The 23234-nt window shown below is 35.6% G+C and overlaps 1 protein-coding gene across 1 annotated transcript; it reads left to right on the forward strand.

Annotated features, from left to right (window-relative positions):
• Positions 1–372: 372 nt before the first annotated feature.
• On the forward strand, positions 373–22824 carry LOC108329045 (K(+) efflux antiporter 2, chloroplastic). Its single transcript, XM_017563030.2, has 22 exons — positions 373–706; positions 1095–2773; positions 3118–3289; positions 3372–3462; positions 4323–4459; positions 4560–4619; positions 4716–4835; positions 5154–5222; positions 5835–5900; positions 6324–6413; positions 7048–7152; positions 7600–7728; positions 8953–9162; positions 17952–18101; positions 19826–19879; positions 19966–20024; positions 20582–20648; positions 20732–20908; positions 21184–21240; positions 21694–21768; positions 21868–22332; positions 22462–22824. Exons 2-21 carry the CDS (start codon positions 1176–1178, stop codon positions 21997–21999), a joined length of 3618 nt encoding a protein of 1205 aa, XP_017418519.1. The 5' UTR covers positions 373–706; positions 1095–1175; the 3' UTR covers positions 22000–22332; positions 22462–22824.
• Positions 22825–23234: the final 410 nt, after the last annotated feature.

Consider the following 23234-nt stretch of genomic DNA (forward strand, 5'->3'; position numbering starts at 1 on the left):
AAAGATTTGAATTCTTTATTCACAAACTAAAAGTCTTATATTTAACCTACCAACAAGAAAAGTGTGTGTACGAGTTTAAACCACTCAAATAACCCCTTTCATAATCTTCTACCTTTTTTTCTTTTTTACATGAAACCACGCACTCTTCGTGACTCATTTCATTGACTTGTCCTCTCTTCCAAAATAATAACAATAATCATACTTAAAAAAATTGCTAACCATGTCCAATTCTACAACAACTTGAACACGTGTGCGAATACAAGTGACCTCAAGAATATCCCTCTCATATACTCAATGGCCATCTCCCAAAAATATGAAAAGGGCCATTCATCCCAATAACACAAAGACACATCATAATAACGCCACAGCACATGCTAAACCTGTTATAAAAGAAAGAGAAAAAGAAAAGCTTCCTGTCGCCCTAGTGCAAGTGTTTCTCTGGGTTTCAGATTTTATTTTATTTTTCCAAAACAAACATTGTAATACTAAGGAGTAGGTGTATGAAAAGGATAAATAAATAAATTAAAATATAAAATATAAAATGTTGTCATAAATTTCGCCGTTTTAAAACCAGGAAAACCTTTCGAACTTCGAAGATTACGCCCCGCCGTCGATTCGTTTTTCATTATTCTCTGTTTTTTGTGATCAATCCTCCTCACACACTGTTCTTCCCACTTCCAAACAACCCCTATTCTTCGATGGACAGGTATGTACATACAGTTTCTGTTAATCTCTTCCAATCTCTTTGTGCTGAAGAGCCGAATAAGTGTTTTGCATATGATTATTATGAAAATCCCGTTGGATTTGGCGGCTTTTCAATTTTTTTGCTTCGGATGATTTTGGCTTACGGTGTTCGGTGAATTGCTTATTAGTTTTGGGAATGTGTTGAACAGTGTAGTGTTGGTGTGTGTGGATACTGAATGCTCGGTGAATTACTTATTAGTTTTGGGAATGTGTTGAACAGTGTAGTGTTGGTGTGTGTGGATACTGAATGCTGGCAATCTCGTTGTATTGAGTGAGTTAATTGTTTTAGGTGAATGTGGAGGGTGCGTCGTATTAACCATTTCTGATTTTCTTTTCTTTTCTCCGAACAGGTTTATGGCGAATTGCTGATTGGTGTACTGTAAAATGCGTTGAACAAAGTGTTGTCTCTCTGTTGTGATAGGTCGAGGAGTATGAACATGGATATGGCTTGTGGTTTACCGCAGTCAAGGGTGTTGCACGGAGGTGTGGGGACGAGTTACAGACACAGATCAGTTGGTCAGTTAGGTTGTTTTGATTTTAGAGGGAGAGGTTTTGGTTGTGTTGGTTTTGACAGCTGGAGAAGTGTTTCAAAATTTCGTGTTAGTGGAGTGAGTGCTTCTGCTTGTTGGAGTAATTCCAGGGTGTTTACAGGTAGGGAGTTTAAATTTTTGAATATTGAGAGAAGTTTGTCTTGTAAGAATAATAATCTTTTTACGGGGTCTAGAGTGATTTGGTCGAAGTGCCAGGGTAATGATTCTTTAGCTTATGTTACTGGCAACGGTCGGACTGTTGATTATGTGGAAGGTTCAGGTGAGGATGCAGGATTGGAGTCTGTTTCTAGTGTTGAACCTGATGCACCTTTGGAAGAAGAAGATCAAGCAGGAAGAAAAGAGGGAGGGAGTGAAATAGGATCAGAGGAACCAAGTGTGGATGAATTGAAAGAACTATTGCAAAAGGCCAGGAAGGAGCTAGAAGTAGCTCAAATAAATAGTACCATGTTTGAGGAAAAGGTTAAAAAAATATCAGAGACTGCCATTTCTTTGCATGATGAAGCTGTGATTTCTTGGAATGCTCTTAATTCTACCCTTGACACCATCAAAGATCTAGCTAATGAAGAGCTTATGGCCAAAGAAGCTGTCCAAACTGCAACAATGGCTCTTTCATTAGCTGAGGCAAGACTTCAAGTAGCCATAGAATCTTTGGAGCCTACAAAAGAAGTTCCTGATTCAACACAAGGGTCTAATGAGAGCAATGGTGATAACGACATGGAGGAACATGAGAAAGCTATTTTGTTTGCTGAAGCAGATATCAAGGAATGCCAGGCTAACTTAGCCAATTGTGAGGCAGAGCTGAGGCGCTTGCAAAATAGGAAGGAAGAGTTGGAGAAGGAAGTGAGCAAATTGCAAGAAATTGCTGAAAATGCTCAGCTGAATGCTGTGAAAGCTGAAGAGGATGTTACAAACATAATGCTTTTGGCTGAGCAAGCTGTTGCCTTTGAACTTGAGGCAACAAAACATGTAAATGATGCAGAGATTGCCTTACAACGAGCAGATAAGTCTAATTCTAGTTCAAATGCTGATACGATAGAAACTACCCAAGCACCCGATGTTGAGGCTATTCTTGAGGAGGAAAAAGTGGTTAACTGTTTTTCTGGTGATGTCACTGTTGAAAGAGACAGAGAATTGTCAATTGATGATGAATATTTGGTTGCGAATTTATCACCTGAAACACTATCTGATAAAGCCAACCAAATTTTGGAAGATAAAACACCGTCTGATTATTTAAGTGATAATGAGAATGCCATACAAGCAAAAAAGCAGGAAACACAGAAAGATTTAACCAAAGATAGTTCACCTTTTGCTCCCAAGGCATTATTGAAAAAGTCTTCTCGATTCTTTTCTGCGTCATTCTTTTCTTTTACCGAAGATGGGACTGAGTTCACACCAGCATCAGTCTTTCAGGGCCTTATAATATCTGTACAGAAGCAGTTGCCGAAGCTGATTTTTGGGCTCTTGTTAATGGGAGCAGGGTCTGTATAAACTTGCTACATCTTTTTCATTCATTGCTGTCATTTATTTCTATCCTTCTAAAGCATTTTATCTGGATGAATATATACACATTATGTGATTGGCATGTAATATGTATGATAGAGTAAATCATTCAAAATACTAATTTGATATTTTTGAGCTTTCTGCACAACATAATTAAGAATATCTAAGCATAATATTCACTGGCTTGTTTGATTATTTTTTTGAAGGCTAAATTGCTTTTATTTGGACTTTGGACCAGGACATATGATATAAAGATTGACATGCAAAGGTTTAATGTAAAGATTAAACATAGTATTCAATAAACGGTGAATTTTTATTTCAGGGTTACCTTCTTTGCTAATAAAGTGGATAGGAATGCTCAGCTGCTTCCCCAGGCAGACGTTATCATGACCAGTGTTGAAGAAGTTTCCTCTAGTGCAAAGCCGCTTGTTAGACACCTACAGAAACTGCCCAAGAAAATCAAGAAAATCATTGCGTCTTTACCTCATCAAGAGGTTTGTTTTTCTTCATTCTCCCCCTTTAGTCTTGTGTGCTATTTTATAAATATTATATGACTATATTATACATCGTTCCCAGGTGAATGAGGAAGAAGCCTCCCTCTTTGACATGCTCTGGCTATTACTTGCAAGTGTTATATTTGTGCCAATATTCCAGAAAATTCCTGGAGGTAACTCATTTGCAATGTTTTCTTAGTGTTGAGTTGAACATAGTCTGTCAAGTATGGCAAAGTTGTGTAGGACTCTAGATGTTTTTGTTAGAATGTGATCAGGCACCAAACTCCACATATTTTGGTTCAATCAAACTTTGATGCTTAGATTATATCCACTCCATTTAGCTCATGGTTTGTTTGTTAGTATGGTTATGACCAAATTTTTTCAAACTTAGTCTGGTCATGCAGAAGAGATTCAAGGTTTTGAGTGTGGTCAAGGATGAACTGGGTTTTGCAAGTACCAACACGTTCTTCAAATGTGTGACTATATTAAAAAACAGTTGAAAAAAATATAATAAATATAACATCTCTTAAACTTTTATAGATATTGTATAATATAATTAATAATCTAGCCTAGAAACAAAAGAACAAAAAGTACAATTTTTTGTAAAGTTAACCATGCTTGTGATAGTTAAACAACAAATAAAACTTGGCGTAGTGGAAACAACATTTTGTTGAAAATGATCATTACTAAAATGAAAAATCTTGTCCTGATTGCATGGTTTGATCTGTTGTCACTAGTTCAAACACGGGATTTCAAACAGAGTTTCTTTAGGTTGACTGGACCAACTGGTGGGCTGGTTCATTTATCTTACCCATGTTTGGTTTTTAAAAAGTATGGTTATGGCAATATGAAACTGTTAAAGGAAAATTTGTCACTTAAGTTTAAACAGTATGCTTTTGTCAGAAGCCTCTAACCATTACCTGGATATGTTAAATTTCTTTTAAATGTATACTCAATAAAATTAATTGTCTTACATATTCACATATTTTTGTGCCAACACTATGTCCTCTATCTTGCTTGCAACAATGTTTAGGCAGTCCTGTTCTTGGCTATTTGGCCGCTGGTATCTTGATTGGGCCATATGGTCTCTCTATCATTCGTCACGTACATGGCACAAAAGCAGTAGCTGAATTTGGAGTTGTTTTCCTTCTATTCAATATTGGCCTAGAGGTAGGTGGGGATTTTAGTTCTTATTCAGTTTATGTTTACTTTGACCATAACCATTATTAGAAGAGCTAAATTGATGCTCTTATTTGCTTTGTTCTTTTAGCTCTCTGTTGAAAGGCTTAGTTCAATGAAGAAATATGTCTTTGGATTAGGCTCTGCACAGGTGAGCCGGAAAGCCCATCCCTCCCACCTTTGTTAAAATTGTTCACCTCAAGTTATACTGTTGTACTTTATTAACTAACTGTATGAATAAATGAAGGTCTTGGCAACTGCTGTAGCTATTGGTTTGGTGGTTCATTTTATCTGTGGCCAACCTGGTCCTGCTGCTATTGTTGTTGGGAATGGCCTTGCATTATCATCCACTGCTGTTGTTCTGCAGGTATAAATAACCTAAGATTGCATGTTTAAGTAATATCTACCTATTCTGACTAGCATTAACTGTAAATACTAGGTAAGTGATTGCTGAAGTATGTTGTAGCTCGGATCTGTTAATAAACGTTTTAATGCTTATTACTGCTTAATAAAACTTAATGCCAGCAGCTGTATCAAATTCACATCATTGAAAGGTTGTTATATGTGTAATAGATTATACATACATTCAAATGGTAAAAAAATGAAGCGAGCATTCTATCTACTTTTTATTTTATTTTTGATGAGTCTATTATGATGCAATAATTTCAGTGAACTTGTTCTGCAGGTGTTGCAGGAGAGAGGTGAGAGCACATCACGGCATGGCCGAGCTACTTTTTCTGTGTTACTCTTTCAGGTTATTTTGTACCTTACCCATCTATTTAAATGCTGAAAGATTTTCTTTTGTCAAATATTGTCCTAGATTTTAAAGAGAATACTGTTCTTGTGTCATATGGCTGAACTTTGTCGTATGAGTTTTATATATTTCTTTCTTTAGTATGCCATACTTTTGCTGCTACTGCTGGATAAATTAATCATGATTTCCAATAGCTGCATGCTATTGGATGAGCATATTATCTTTGCCTTTGCACTTTGCACTTTGCTCAGTGTAGAATTTTTGTACATATTGATGCTATACTAATAATAGCATGTTTTGAGAGACACTAAACAAGCATGTTCTTAACAAGCAAGGATTAAACTGTAAAATTATCATGTCTATTTGGATGTTGGGGCAGATGATTGGATGAATTATTTGCCCCTTGAGCACTTTTATTCTTATTTTTTTCTGTAGAGATCCTCAACAAGCATTCTCTACTTTGTCTGCTGTATCTGGGCAATTGTTATAGTTATATGAATTTGCCATTTTTGACATTGATTCTTTGTTATTAGCTCTTAAATGCCTTCTATTTCTTATTGTGTTGGGGATGCAATATTTTGAGATAAACTTTTACTGTTTGTTTCTATTCAGGATCTGGCTGTTGTGGTGTTGCTAATTCTCATACCTCTTATTTCTCCCAATTCTTCCAAAGGAGGGGTAATCTTTTTCTAAGCTCTTGGACCCTAGGTTTGGTTGTATAGAACATGATTAAGCTGTGTAGACTCCTGTGAAGTCTGAGAGGCATATATGACATGAAACACTTAAATTTAACATGCAGAAAGAAGTATGAAAACATGAAATAAAAGTGCAAGCAGAAGTTTCGGCAATACTTTTTAGTATAACCACATTGCATATGATGGGTTCTTTTTTAATTATTTCCCTTCCACTGACCTGGAACAGAATGTGGTAATTAATCACTATTTATAGGTCTGCCAATTAATTTTATATTTTATTTATATTCAGGTCAGGATGTGACCTTCCGAGGTTTTCGTTGTTATTTTTCTTACACGTTTATTCTGTATTTCTGCCTTTGTTCTTCTGAATCCCTCATTCATTGTAAACACCAATCTATTTATTCAGGTTGGTTTTCAAGCTATTGCTGAAGCACTTGGAATGGCTGCTGTTAAGGCAGCAGTTGCAATCACTGCCATAATTGCAGGGGGACGATTGGTAAGTGTTCTTCCGAACTGGACTGTGAAATCTCTCACCAGTGTGACTGTTACTAACATGTCGTTCTAATAAGGATAACTGATGCTTATATTTTTCTACTTAGTGGAGGAAAATCCTCTATAGTCGCTATATTTTATGCAATTAAGTCTTGAATTGTATGCTTTTCAAGATATGCATTTACATAAAGCATAATGACAGGCCAACCTATCTATTACTTTGGTGTCACTCTCACATGATATATATAATTCCTAGAAATTGAAATATTTTGACATGTTACTTATCATGGTCGGTGGAAGTTACCAATAAGGTACCATGCATGAAATACATAGACTCAGTTGCTTACATAGTTTGAGATGGGTTTTGGACCATAGTGACTGAACTTGAGATCTTTGTGGAAGTTTCTATATGCATTTTCCATGCATAGTACATTAAATAGAATGACCATTTATAATATTTGGTAATAATTGTGTCAAGGATTCGAGATGGTAATCATAGAATATATATATCATTAAAAATAATTTGTTCATAGGACAAGTGATATCCTGTTGGGTTCATTTGGAAGAAATTGCAAGGTGGTACTTTAATTGAAGATGTAGAGTATGCTTTGTGCTGAGTGTCCTGTTCTTCTTCACAGCTCCTTCGACCAATATACAAGCAGGTTGCAGAAAATCAAAATGCTGAAATTTTCTCAGCCAATACACTCCTTGTTATTCTTGGCACAAGTCTTCTTACGGCCAGGGTATGTGATTGTCCTATTCCTTTTTATCTCTGTTGGGTTTTAACTGGTTGAATGGTTTATTCTTGTGCTTTTTGTTTATGTAGAAACAAACAACTTTTCATCTTTTAAATAAGGATTTGGGGGATTGATAAGGCCTGTGAAGCTTTGATTCTTTGGTCCAGCCATTGCCTGGAAACCGACTGGCCAGTTGGGTTGGTTCTATCAGTAGACGTTTCTGGTGTGGGGTGGGGTGGACAAATAACATTTCACTCATCTTATATTACATAAAATAAAACCGAGTTTGATACTAGGATGTATGTAGAGATTTCTGATTCAACTATGCTTAAACCATTAAACTGTGACCTAGTTTGTTGATTGGTCCAGTTTTCAAATCCTAACCTTTAAGCATTATTTTTGAGTTCATTAACTAGATCTTGACTTGTTTCTGTTTTACTTTAAATAAAACAGGCTGGACTTTCCATGGCATTAGGTGCCTTTTTGGCTGGTTTACTGCTGGCAGAAACTGAATTTTCGTTACAGGTTGAATCTGACATTGCTCCATATCGTGGCCTTCTTTTAGGGCTATTCTTTATGACGGTAGGTTCTAAATATCAGAAATCACAAATTTGTTAATTGAATTATTTTATTTGTTCATGTGAAAATATCTATTTTCTTAAAATTGTTGTTATGGTTCTTGTAGCAAGATATATGGATACGGTGTTCTTTATGTGGCCATAGTTTAAAAGCATGTAATCAAGTATTTGTGCGAGATAAATTCATATGAGAATATTGAAAAGCAATGAAACGGTTGGATGGAAATCTTCATTAGTATCTAATTGCGCTTTGAAGTGGCTGACATACACACGCAGACACACATATAATTGGTGTGCTTGCGATCTAGTGGATAAAGGATAGAATGCATGTAAAATATTGTTCAAAAAGGAGAAAAAGTCTCAACATTTTATCTATCCCCTTATACAAAAGCTTCATGCAGAAACAGTAAACTGGATAATATTTTATTTTTCCAGCAGGAAAAAAAATCTTTCCTGCATTTAATGCAAACTTTGCTGTTCATCTCCAACTTTGTAACTCCTTTAAGATCCAAAATTGAAGGATTAGTCAGATTTTGTATTTTCTCTCTTTTTTAAGTTAGTTACTAATGGTGATTGTGTGGACTTCATGGCACTAAATCGAAGGCTCTATGCAGAAAAATACCAGAAGAAAAACTGAATCAAAGTTGAAAATTTTAGAAATCAAACTATTTCCTTTATTTTGGCATGCACAAAGTTAACTAACCACTCTGTAAAAAGAATATTCAATTTTAGATTCTACTATAACTGAATTATGTGAAAATAATTTAGAGTTTGAAGTATTGCTTTTAGTTGGGTTGTATACTAGTTCTATAATAATTGACAAGAAGGGGCTAATGTTTATGTGAACAATTCTTAGTCTGTAGCTGTTACTTATGTACTGATGATTTGACAATAGGAATACATTAGTTATGCCATGGTCTGTTATAGTTAGAACTTGTACACTTACACAGTGTTAACCAAGCCTTATCCCACAAGGTGGCCTCGGCCACTTCGGGATAGCTTGTTTACTTGAAAGAAAGTTAATTCTGTCTAAAGCAAAAATGGGTTTGTACCTATAACATTTTGAACTTTGATCGAATTAGAATCTAGGCAAAAACAATTATGCTACATTGATTGGAAAATCTTGATTGCTTAACTGTGAATTTGTTTTTTGTTACTATCTGTGTCTTAATGATCAGCTAGCTTCTATCTACATAATTGATAGCAATTGGTTTTTGTGACTTTTCAGGTTGGAATGTCAATAGATCCAAAACTTCTTGTATCAAACTTCCCAATTATCGGAGTTACACTAGGACTCTTAATATGTGGCAAGACTATCTTGGTTTCTTTGATGGGTAGAATGTTTGGGATTTCCTTCATTTCTGCCATCAGAGCTGGTCTTCTTCTTGCTCCTGGTGGAGAGTTTGCATTTGTGGCTTTTGGTGATGCCGTTAATCAGGTTTTTTGTCCTTAAAACTATTTTCTCTGCGAAGAGTTGTGTTTTATTTGTGGTAGTTTACTCTAGGACTTGATATTCATGTAAAATAAATCACTTTTCTTTAGTTATTTATATAAATGTATATATAATGGGTTATGGGTTAAACGTATGTTCATAAAATAAGTTCTATTTTAGCAAGATGCGTAGTAAGAGTTGAGATCCATAAACATTTGTTCTTGCAATGCTTGTTACCTTGGATATTATAGGATTGCAATATATGGTTTAATTGGGAAGCTTTGATGCATGTCTTAACCGATTTCCTCCAATTGCCAGGGAGGGTTTGAGGTAGGATCATGGTTATCAAACTTGCGAGTTAACTCATTAACTTGGACGAGTTTACATTTCTAGACATGGCTTCCAAGTTAACTCAGAAACACACTTGATTTCCAACTAGAATTGGGTGTGAAATTGATAGGTTTTTGGATTACGAAACCGATCTAACTCAACACACACACACACACACACACACAAACAAGAGTCTAGACGGAAAAAAGAATGTATCTGTATTATTATCTCAACCACTGTACAACTCTTTACACTCAAGGAAGCCTAACCTCCCTCCACTGGACTAAACTCCAGTCAAACTCAATTGTACAAAAAAATACCTCTCTGACAAGGATCCAGGAGGTCGGACCAATGGATAGGCTTCTGGATTACGAAACCTATCTAACTCAACACACACACACAAACAAGAGTCTAGACGAGAAAAAGAATGTATATGTTTATTATCTCAACCTTTGTACAACTCTATCACCTCCAAGGGAGCCTAATCCCCCCTCCACAAGATAAATGTTACTGTCTTTACAAAAGAATCCAAAACTAACTCGTACAAAAGTACATCAACTCTATTTATATGAGTTTATTTCTAAAACACTTCCCGATTTCCCTCTTAACTCTTCTTTCTCCTCTCATAAACCCTCCATACCGTATCAGAAATAGTTAGAATTGTGCGAAATCGCAAATTAGCAACGTTTTTGGAAGTTTGAAAGGGGGAAAAATTGAAGCAAAAACGAGGTCGTTTGGAGGGGAAAACTGATCTAATTAGGGCTATGATATTAAGCCCCTTTTTCTTTGTTTTGTTGAGCCGCATCACTATCTCTAGCCATCATGTAACATCTCGCTACCATCCTTTCACCCTCTCGCCGTCACGTCTCTGTTTGTAGCCATCACACTTGCCTTTGTAGATCATCTTGTTGCTGTCCTCGGTCACATCACTGTTGCGTTGCTATCTGTGACCATCATGCTCGTTGTTGGCCACTTGTCACCTCCTTCGCTTGTTGCGCACTCCCACTTTCGCTTTCCCCCTCTGCACTGTTTGTTTAAGTAAAGATGATTTCACTTTTCTAAGCCCCTGTTATGTAGCATGGTTAATTTTTTTTTTGTTATTTTTAATTTTTCGTACATTCTACACAATCTACCAATGATGTTTTTATTTTTTTAATTTTTGTGGTGAAAAACTTAGACCATTATGTCTGGAAATGCATCAAATTCAATGGATACTAATCCCAGTGCATCCTCATTTGTTAAAAGTAGAAGTAAAAATGCTCTGGGAAACAAGTCAAATATTGGATGGAAACACAAATTAGATATTAATGGTAATGGTAGAAAAGTGAAATGTAACTATTGCTCAAAGATTATGAGTGGAGGAATATTTAAATTCAAACATCATCTTGCTAGATCTAGGGAAGATTTTAAACCTTGTGCTTTTGTTTTGGAAGAAATAAAAAATTTGATGATAAAAATTGTTAAAGAAGCTAAGGAAGCTTCATTAAAGAGAAGAAAGTTAAATATAATTGATGCAGACCATGAAGAAAGTGAGAGTGTTGAAGGAAAATAACAAGTTGCCACTACTAATAAGGGGGGAGTCCAAGCAACTATAAATCAAATGATGAAAAGAGGATACAAAGAAGTTGATGCTCAAATGGGTGAACTCTTTTACACCAGTGCCATTCCTTTCAATGTATTTAGAAATCCAACATTTGCAAAGAAGTTTGAAATGATTGGTAATATGGAGTTGGCTACAAACCATCTTATCATGATATTAGAGAAAAGCTCTTGAAACATGCTGTGAACAAAACGGATTTAATTCTTAAAGAATATAAGGAGGAGTGGAAGAGAACTGGCTATACCATTATGCCTGATGTTTGGACGGACAAAAAAAGACATTTTATTTGCAACTTTTTGGTGAATAGTTCTAAAGGCACATTTTTTCTTTATTCAATTAACACTTCAGACATTCCAAAAACAATTGACAAAGTATTCAAGATGTTAGATGACGTTGAGTTTGTTGGAGAAGAAAATGTAGTTCAAGTTGTCACTGATAATGTTGCAAATTTCAAGGCAATAGGAGATCTGTTGAAGCAAAGAAAGGAAAAAAAATGTATTGGGCTCCATGTGCAACACACTTCATTGATTTGATCTTTGAAGATTTTGAAAAGAATTTGAAGGACCATGAATTGACAATCCAGAAGGGAAGAAAGATTACCATTTACATTTATGGAAGAACAATGTTGATTTCCTTGTTGAAAAAGTCCACTAAAGGTAAGACGGGGTGTGACTAGATTTGTCCTTGCTTATTTAACTCTTACTTGTCTTCATGAATTGAAGGTATCATTATTGACCATGTTTAGCTTTGAAAAAGTGGAAGACAAGCAAGTTTGAAACTTATAAGAGGGGAGAAGAGTAGAACATGTGGTATTAGATAACTGGTTTTGCAAGAATGTCTCACATGCTTGAAAGTCGCTGCTCCTCTTATGGTGGTATGAAGATTGGTGGACTCAAATGTAAATCCCACAACAGGTTTCATTTATGAAGAGATGGACTCTGCAAAAGGGAATATTAGGTCCAATTTTAACCAAATTAAGAAAAGTTAAAATTTCAAACTTTTACTTGTTCACAGTTTACTTATGTGTGAAATTATTTCTAATATAGCATAATTGGTTTGGTATTGACTATAGCTATTTAGAGGTTTGGAGAATAGTTGATGCTCAATGGGATAATCGACTTCTTAAGCCTTTGCATGCAACTGCCTATTTTCTCAACCCCCACTTCTACTATGAATGTAACATTAGATATGATGATGGTGGAGAGGTGAAAGAAGGATTGTGTACGTGCATGAGAAGAATGGTACCAGATATGCCAGAAAGAAGAAGAGTTAATTTTCAAATTGTTGAATTTCATTTTGCTAGAGAACTTTTTGGAATGGAAGATGTAAAGGAATGTAGGAAAGCATTAAATCCTAGGGAATTGCGGGAGATGTTCGGGGATGGAACTTCGGACTTGAAGGGATTTGCTTTTCGAATTCTAAGCTTAACTTGTACTTCCTCGTAATTGGAGTTCATTTGAAATGGTAACTTAAATTATTTATAATTTATAATTTTCTTTATTAGGTTGATATCTTTAATAAAATTTGATATTTCATTTTAGGTTCATACAAAGATAAGGAATCATTTGCATTACAGAAAGATGAATAATTTAGTTTATGTGATGTATAATTTGAAGTGGAAAATTAGACAAATTCGAAAAACTATTGTTCTTCCATTTGATGATATTGAATCAGATAATGAATGGATAACTAAAGAGGCAGATGATGTTGTTGTGATTGAGCAAGCTCAAGGTGAAAATGATTGTGAAAAGGTTCAATTAGATGGAGCAACAACAAATACAGCTTTAGATATTATTGATCTTGATTGCATAACTTTTAATGCCAATGAGGATGCACAACTTTCATCGGGGGAAGAGTTGGATTAAGATGATGATGGAGATGATTATGTCATTAGAGGATTAAAAGATTACACATAGACACTTAACATTTGAATTTATGTTTTACAATATTTGTATGAACTTATTTATTTCAAGTTATATAATTTTGTGGCCTTATTTAAATTAGGATGTTATTCGTAAAAATTATTTTTTTAAGTGAAGTAAACTCTTAATGAGTTTACTTGTCTCGCAAATTTATGTTTATGAATACACTCGAGTTTGACAACCTTGGGTAAGATTATATCAATAAGTTGAGATTGAGATGTGTTATATTTGTATTGCTTTGAATATAAGGATGCGAAGAAGCTTTGGTATTTTCTGAAGTCTGAGAATGATTATATTGTTTTCTTAGGCTGAATTATATCTTTCTTTGTTCTTTCTGGTGCTCAGCTCTTGCAACATTTATGGGAATTTATCTTGTAGATCTTTAATTAGGTTGTGGGGCTTGGCTAGCTTGTTTCTTGTTTTAGATGAAGCTCTCTGTTTTGTCAATTTTGTATTTGTTAGAATTATTGTTAGAATGATTAGTGTGAGTTGTGTGTGTGCTGTCAGTATGAGCTGTGTGTGTGAGTTGTGTTCCAACCAAAGTGAGTTGGAAAGGAAATGGGTAGTTACTTTATTTCCCTTATAAATGTAATGCTAATGTAAGAGGAGAAGTAAGCCTTCTCATTCAATAATATGTCTTTATGATTTCTGTGTTCATTCAATATGGTATCAGAGCGGGTCGATCCCGCTCTGGTTTTTTCTTTTCTCAATTGAGCTATCAGATATAGCTCCACCATTATCACTCATCATCTACCATAATCATATATCAACCTCTCTTTTTTTTTCTCAAACTTTATTCACTGTTTGGCACACCCATCACCACATATCGCCACCTTTCTCTGACGTCCGCCGTCGTCCGCCGTCCGCCGCCGTCGATCAACCCAGTTTCGTCCGGCGACCAGAAGATCTGGAGCGCCTCTCTGAGCGACAGATAACCCCGCCGGAATCAGTCCAAGCATCCTCTCCACGCGCCTCCACACGCCACCTTTCTCCAGCTGAGCTTGGGCGCGTACTGTTCACGCGCCGCCGTTCCGACGACGGAATCACTTCGTGCTTCTTCCAGTAGACTCGCCGGACCTTCCTCTCTCTGTTCTGTCCCTCCATAGCAGCCATTACAGCCTTTTCTGAGTTGGGTATACAAAAGGCTTCATTTTCTCTTTCTCACTGCAATTTGTCGCTGCTGCCTTCCTTTGTTTTTTCTTAGAATTCAGATTCATAGATACCGTGCAATGGCAACTGGCATCATTATCTCATTGTCAGGAAGTCCCAATATCACTTCTGAAAAACTGAATGGGAAAAATTATTTATCTTGGTCCGCTGCTGTTGAAATGTGGTTTCTTGGCCACGGATGTTATGATCATCTTGAGCAAGATGGAACACACGTACCAGCTGAAAAAGCAGATCAATGGAAACAAGCAGATTTCCAACTGTGTGCTTTGTTGTGGCAATCCGTAGAACCACAAATCTTCATATCCCTTAGAGCTTTCAAGACATGTCACTCTTTTTGGAAGAAAGCTCAAAGCATTTATGCCAATGACATTCAACGTCTGTATGACACGGCGAATAAACTTGCATCCCTTAAAATGGAGAATCATGATATGGTATCTTTTATGGCTGAAGCCCAATCCGCTACTGAAGAATTGCGGATGTTTTTAGAAGCAGGATCTTCTGAAGATATCAAAACAAGGTTAGACAAGTATTATATGGTAATGATTCTACGAGCTCTGCATCCTGACCTTGCTCATATCCGAGATCAACTTCTAACCAGTCATGAAGTTCCCTCCATGGAATCCTTGACCACACGTCTTCTTCGGGTTCCGATGCCACACCCTCAAGAGACTTTTGGGGCAGTAGAGCAATCTGCCATGATTATCGCCCGCGGAAGAGGACGCGGTACTAGAGGAGGAGGACGTGGAGGACGTGGAGGTCGAGGGCGAGGTCCGTGCACATATTGCAAAAGGATGGGTCATACCCAAGAGAATTGCTACTTATTGCATGGTTTTCCTCCAAAAACCGCTAATATCTCTCAGTCTAACCCTTCAGATTCAAAATTTACTGAAGATGAATATCAGGAGTACCTACGGTTAAAATCCAATAGCATGGCACAAACATCTTCAAGTACAGCGTGCATTTCTCAATCTCCCAAAGATCAAACTTCATGGGTAATTGATTCGGGTGCTTCTGATCATATCTCCGGTAATACCTCTTTGTTCTCAACCCTTTCTTTTCAAGAAAAATCTCATTTAATAACCCTTGCAAATGGTTCAAAAGTCTCATCAAAGGGCATTGGTCATGTCTCCCTGTCTCCATCCTTAAATCTCCAATCTGTTCTATTTGTTCCTAACTGTCCTTTCAATTTGATTTCCTTGAGTCAGTTAACCAAATCATTAAATTGTTCAATAACCTTTGATAACAACTCTTTTGTTATACAGGAGCGTGGGACAAGGAAACGGATTGGAGAAGGATATGAAGCAGGAGGATTATACCATTTTGGATCTCATCCCCATGTGTCATGTGTTGCAGCTCCTACTCCTAAACTGTTACACGATCGGTTTGGTCATCCTCATTTGTTAAAATTAAAAAAAATGTTCCCTGAACTTGGTAATGTCAATAGTTTAGAATGTGAGTCATGTCAACTCGGAAAACACGTTAGGTCTTCCTTTCCTAAAAGGTCACAAACAATGTGTGATTCTAGTTTTTCCATTATCCGTTCTGATATTTGGGGACCTAGTCGTGTCTCGTCCTTTGGTTTTCGGTATTTTGTTACTTTCATTGATGAATATTCAAGATGTACTTGGGTTTATCTTATGAAAGATCGTTCTGAATTGTTATCCATCTTTACCTCCTTTTTAAATGAAATCAAAAATCAATTTGGCCAAGTTATCAAAATTCTAAGAAGTGACAATGCCAAAGAATACTTCTCTTACAATTTCTCTGCACTTTTAAACTCTCATGGTATCCTACATCAGTCTACTTGTCCTCATACACCACAACAAAATGGTATAGCAGAAAGAAAAAACCGACACTTGATTGAAACTGCCCGTACTCTTTTGCTTAGTGCCCATATTCCCACTCATCACTGGGGCGATGCCATTTTAACTGCATGTTATCTTATTAATAGGATGCCCTCTTCTTCTCTTAATCATAAAACTCTTTTTTCCATTCTTTTTCCAAACCAACCTCTCTTTCACACCTCTCCTCGAATCTTTGGTTGCGTATGTTTTGTTCATGACATGTCTCCTGGACTAGATAAACTTTCTGCTCGTGCAATCAAATGTGTCTTCTTGGGATATTCACGGCTTCAAATTCGTCTATTCTTTGCAATGGCGGCTATTCGTCACTGGCCACTTCATCAACTCGATATAAAAAATGCCTTCCTTCATGGTGATCTTGAGGACAAAGTTTATATGGAGCAACCTCCAGGGTTTGTTGCTCAGGGGGAGTGTGGAATGGTATGCAAATTGCATCGCTCTTTATATGGTCTCAAGCAATCACCACGTGCTTGGTTTGGAAAATTCAGCTCTATTGTTCAACAATTTGGCTTGAAACGAAGTGAAGCAGATCATTCAGTTTTTTATTGTACTACATCTCTTGGGAAATGTGTTTATCTAATAGTATATGTTGATGATATAGTCATCACAGGAAATGATGTTGTTGGAATATCTCAACTAAAGAAACACTTATGCAAACATTTCCAAACCAAAGATCTTGGAAGCCTCAAATACTTCTTGGGCATTGAAGTAGCTCGGTCAAAAGATGGAATTGTAGTCTCTCAGAGGAAATATGCTCTCGATATATTACAAGAGACAGGAATGATTGATTGTAGACCAATAGACAGTCCTATGGACCCAAATCAAAAATTAGCTTCAAGCGAAGGTGATTTGTTCTCCGATCCAGAAAGATACAGAAGACTTGTTGGAAAACTGATTTATCTCACTATTACAAGACCGGATCTATCTTTTGCAGTTGGAGTGGTCAGTCAATTCATGCAGGCTCCATGTCTTGGCCATTGGAATGCTATCATTCGTAATCTAAGATACCTAAAAAAGGCTCCTGGACAAGGGTTGTTATATGAAGATAAAGGAAGCATTCAAGTCTCTGGATACTGTGATGCAGATTGGGCAGGCTCGCCTATTGATAGACGGTCTACTACTGGATATTGTGTTCTCCTTGGGGGAAATATCATTTCATGGAAGAGTAAGAAACAAAATGTAGTAGCCCGATCAACAGCTGAAGCTGAATATAGGGCTATGGCATCACTAACAAGTGAACTTATATGGGTGAAGCAATTTCTTCAAGAGCTCAACTTCTGTAACATTCAAACCATGAAGATGTATTGCGATAATCAAGCTGCTCTCCACATTGCATCAAACCCAGTGTTTCACGAGAGGACCAAACATATAGAAATTGACTGCCATTTTGTTCGGGAAAAATTGTTGTCCAAAGAAATTTGTACTGAGTTTGTTGGGTCAAATGATCAACTTGCAGATATGTTAACTAAGTCCTTAAGAGGACCTAGAATTGAATTCATTAGTTCCAAGCTTGGTACATACAATTTGTATGCTCCAGCTTGAGGGGGAGTGTTAGAATTATTGTTAGAATGATTATTGTGAGTTGTGTGTGTGCTGTCAGTATGAGCTGTGTGTGTGAGTTGTGTTCCAACCAAAGTGAGTTGGAAAGGAAATGGGTAGTTACTTTATTTCCCTTATAAATGTAATGCTAATGTAAGAGGAGAAGTAAGCCTTCTCATTCAATAATATGTCTTTATGATTTCTGTGTTCATTCAATAGTATTGTCTTTAGTTTTTAATGATTGGTCTTCCTTGTAAGTTGAAAAATACAAAGTGCAGATCACTTTACTAGTCCCCACTAAGAGTTGGTGTTTTCCTTAATAGTTTGCAAATAAAAGAGCTGTTTCCCCCCCACTAATCGCCATTTATGCAGGGCATAATGTCTTCCCAGCTATCATCTTTGCTTTTTCTTGTTGTGGGCATTTCAATGGCCATCACACCATGGCTAGCAGCAGGAGGCCAGCTGATTGCTTCCCGTTTTGAGCAGAATGATGTTAGAAGACTATTACCTGAAGAAAGTGAGGTAAATTCTCTTACACGAGCAGCTGACTGTTAGCTTCGTTGATAATGATCATGAAATTTTATATTTAGTATCTATGATTGGGCGCTCTAGTGCATTGTTTATCAACATTCTTAGAGCTGAATAAATTGTTTATGTTTCGTAGGTATAGGAATTTTGGACCTGCAGGTATAATGTGGTTGTCATATTTGGTCTTTATCAAAGTTGTGCAGAAACTGATGTCTGACCACATGGAGTCATGGATTATTCAGTTAGCCTTTTAAAACATATTTCAGTTAAATTATCTTAATCCTAGTTTGCAAGTGAATTCCCTCAATTCATAGATTCCAATAAAACTAAGAGGCATCTACTATTATCTAGTAGTACATAAAATAAGTATTGGATTAGCTTAATCATTCTTCAATTTCCCCAAAATATAGATCGATTGAGGGGAGTGTAGGTATGTTAGAATCTATAGATATGATAATATTAGGATCAATTAAATTGATTTTATTTTTATCTTATTAGCCTAAAACAAGGTAGCTGAATGTTTTGTAATTATATTATCTACCCTATAAATAGGTTAGTTCCACTTTGGTCTAAACACACAAAGTGAATAGAGTGGAATTCACATTGTAGTAACAGAGTTTGAACTTGCTTTAAACTTGAAGATTTAGAGTTGCTAAAAACGCTTGAGTGAACTATCTTCACTCAGTATCAATATGCTATATGTACATATTAGAAAAAGATTACACGAGAATGATGACAGACCAGTTCAGCCAAGGAGACCTTTCATCTATATATACACTTTTCAGACTACATAAAAAAAAGTTTTATAAAACATTAAAAGACTTTTTTCTGATAGCAGGTATAACTAGTCTTTTCTTAACAATTTGCCAATATTTTATCTTGTTTGGTGATTGAAAAAGAAAACGTTTCTAGTATTTGAGGTGAATAATTTTCTTGCACATGAAATTTTCCTTGCTGTCACTGTTATCAACATTATTGAAAATATGGGGAACATAAAATGTTAGCTGTATTTATTGTTCAAATTTAAATTTTTTTCTTTATAGTAAATAACAACATTTATACTATAGGTCAATGGATATCAAAACCTAATATGAAACAGTACTATATATACCTATTTATATTTTAGAGTTGGTTTATAACCTTTCCCAAGCACCGTATAGTTCAGTTTGGTAACTCATTTTAGTTTGACATATCTTATCAGAAAAGTGTAGGGATGGAATAAGTTGAGAACTATACACCTAGCTAAGTTGGTAAAGTTTTTTATGAAGTCAGTTAACTATAGTTACTAAAGTCCTCACTCCCTCTGTAAAAGTTTGTTCTGATTCCATAGGGATTAGCACGTTTGGATAGAATTCTTAAACAGAGAAATGATAATTATGTCTGAATGGAGAACTTTGATACCCTTTATACATTTTTGACATTATGAGTGCTTATTTCTTGCATTTGAAATATTTGGGCTATAGGTTCTTTATTAACTTTTTTCATCCTGATCACTTGACACGAATGTTATTGGTTCTTGTTAACAATTTAGTTGACATTTATAGCTAAAAAGTATATGGTAGTTTAAGGAGTTTCTGTAGGAGCTCTTCCTAAACCAGAGATGGGGCAGTGGATGCAATTATCCCATATGGATTTACCATTTTGTAATTTCTTTATTTCCAAGTAACATGAAAATTTGGTAGTTGACTGACATCTTTTTGGATGACACCTTTTTACAGACAGATGATCTGCAAGATCATATTATTATTTGTGGATTTGGACGAGTGGGCCAGGTAAACTCTTTTTTGGTTTGATAAATTAGTTTGTTGTTTATATAACTGATTTAACTATGACGGCTTACTTTTTGTATTATGATTAGATCATTGCCCAACTTCTTTCTGAGCGTCTTATTCCGTTCGTCGCACTAGATGTAAGGAGGTAACGCAACTTGCTAATTGAGATTATTGTTTTTTCTCTTTGGATGAATGATTTGATATCTACATTGTTAGATGCAATACCGACTTGTCTTCTGGGGGAAAGAAAATAAAATCATCACAATCATATTTCTGTGTACAGATCACAAGTACCTTCGGCCATATGATTGTATTTTCATTTTTCATAACGGTTGGTTAGAGTGTAGTGTTTTATACTTAATTGGAGAGCATCTATATATAGTTAGTTCTAGTTCCACGATTCTGATAATTGAAGTCTAGGATGAGAGACAATCTTGGATTGTACATGATGAGTAAATAAATTGTCGAGCCACGTCACAACTGTGTCTGTCAATGATCTATATGCAATTTACATTCATAAAATATATGATACCCAAAAGATTGGAGTACTCTCACATAATTTTTTACATATTTTGTTTTCTCTAAACAGAATGTTCATATCATTATTTTTTATTATGGTTTGCTTATAAGATGAGTGGCTTTCAATATGTTAAAGAGATGATGAACTAACTTGTTTATCATATTTCCTATTATTATATTCAGTGATAGAGTTGCAGTTGGCCGTGGTCTGGGTCTGCCTGTGTATTTTGGGGATGCTGGTAGTAGAGAGGTAGTGCACGTTACCTCAGCACACTAGTCGCATTACAGTTCATACTTGATTTTATCTTTATTCTTTCTGGGATGTGTGTTTAGGTCTTACATAAACTTGGAGCTGAAAGGGCATGTGCTGCAGCAATAACACTCGATACACCTGGTGCAAATTATAGAACAGTCTGGGCTCTGAGCAAGTACTTCCCAAATGTGAAGACCTTTGTCCGTGCCCATGACGTTGATCATGGATTGAATTTAGAAAAGGCTGGAGCCACTGCTGTAATATTCTAGTACCTGTTCTAGTATCCCTGTTTGATTACCTGCTGATATAATTCCATAACAGTGTAGCATTTGGTTATCGCATTAAAATGTTTGGAAAATTATGAGTCCATTAAAAGGATTAAACAAGAAAACGGAACAGGCATTCTACTCTATTCTATCTGCAACCAAATGCTGTCATAGGAAAAAAACGCTGTTGTATGTTGTAGCAAAATTAAAAGAAAAACATACCGTTAGTAAAATGCTTACTCTAGAGAACTTTCTTCCATTTGCAGGTCGTACCAGAGACTTTGGAACCAAGTCTTCAACTTGCAGCTGCTCTGCTTTCTCAGGTAACATTTTTCAGTGAATATCATATTTTCATTGAAACAAAATGTTCATGTAATGGAAAATACTTTAACCTGTTTCTCTCGTATTTATGTTAATAGTCATATTCAAATTTGTCTGTTAGTAGCAAATGATTATTGGCTATTTCTTGCTGCGATTGAATCCTGTGCATTCACTATCGTTAATTTCTCTTCATACCAAGTTTACTTGAATCTTGATTAACTTTTCTTCGAAATGGTTTCAACAAACTTTGGTTCTTTTACACTTTCTTCACATCTAGTTGGCAGAACTAGCTGTTCCGTTCATAAAATTGTAAATGAGATGAAATAAATAAAATGAAAATGTCAGATGATGTGTAATTAGGCGTTATTGGGTAAACTATTAAAAAATATTATTATATTTATTACTAATTTATGAAAATTATGACACAATGATGGGTGATCTTCATTTTTCTTTAGGCCAAACTCCCCACGACGGAGATTGCAGCCACTATAAATGAATTCAGAACTCGACATCTGGCTGAGCTCTCAGAGGTAATATTCCTTTTGAGTTCGTGCATAAACATGCACAGTTTATATCACTCTTTTATATTGGATATTTAAATGGACGATGTTCTTGATCTATCTGTGCAGCTGTGTGAAGCAAGTGGAAATTCTCTGGGTTACGGATATAATAATAATAATAAAATTGCGGGAAAACCAAAATCCCAATCAACAGATTCATTAGATGAGACCCCTGTTTCTGAAGGCACTCTGGCAATATGAAGAGTGTTGCATATATACAAAAGTTAGATGGCAGAAGAGAAGGAGTTAGACAAAAAATTATCAAAAGATGTATAGCAGATTTTTAGTTCTATTGTTATGTACAGATATAGCCGGATAGATGGAGATGCAGTAGTTTTATTTTCTTTTTGCCTAGAAAAATTTTGGTTCCGGGCACCTCAAATTTCTGTTAAAGGGTGATATCCCTGTTGATGTAGTTATATGCGCCATTGGCATTGTTTTCATTTGCCGTGGCTCCAGAAAAACGTCCAGTCATGTTTCCCCTGCTTAACATCAATATGTCAATGCCCTTGACAAGTAGGGTCACTCCCGCAGGTAGATAATTGCTTTCATTCTTTTTCTTACTTTTGTATTGCTGTTATGTTGGAAAGTTGGTACTTACATATTTTTACTCAAACATATTCTAACCTGAACATCTTTCTTTTTTTTTTATTTCTTTTTCAGCTATATGCTTCAGCCCGCATAGCCACAAGGCTAAAAAGTTAAGAAATGTTATCCTTTGCGTTGTGTTTGAATAATGTTATTCGATGTATTTCAACGTAACAAATAAGAGGAGTGAACAAAATGATGTTATATTTCATTTTATTTGCATGCACTAACGATGTTTTCAGTACGTTTGTTAAATACTTGGACTTTGTAAGTAATTTCACTGCGATTTGTTTTTTACTATTTCTAGAATAAAGACTTTTATTACGAGTTGTTTGTGTTATCCACACACTCTTGGAAGAGATTTGGCAGTCGGTTAGGAATATTCCTTACTTATTCCTATGAACAACTATTAGTGTTATTAATTACTTTAGTTTGAAATACCATAACCATTCTTTCACGTCTATTTCGAACAAATAACATTAAAATTAGGTTTAAATATGTTTTTGATTTAGATGAAATTTTCATTTTATCTTTCGTAGTGTTTGTATTTTTATTTTGACTCCTGTTTATGTGGACAACACTTTGAATGGTAATATTAATTTATTTAGATCATGTTTTCAAGAAAAATAAATAAAGGAAAATTTATCAAGGATGAAATGTTAAAATAAACATTAGAAACTACATCAAAATTTTAAACTTATCAGAGGCCGCAAATATGTTATATCTCAAAATTATTACGTTTTTCGTTATTCTACAACGTGAATTCAATATTTTATAGAATAAAACTTTTAATACGGATAAAATTCATCCATCTTAGAAAAAATACATTACATGATAACTAATTGTGG

This window comes from Vigna angularis, chromosome 2 (genome assembly GCF_016808095.1).
Source record: "Vigna angularis cultivar LongXiaoDou No.4 chromosome 2, ASM1680809v1, whole genome shotgun sequence".
Classification (NCBI taxonomy): domain Eukaryota; kingdom Viridiplantae; phylum Streptophyta; class Magnoliopsida; order Fabales; family Fabaceae; genus Vigna; species Vigna angularis.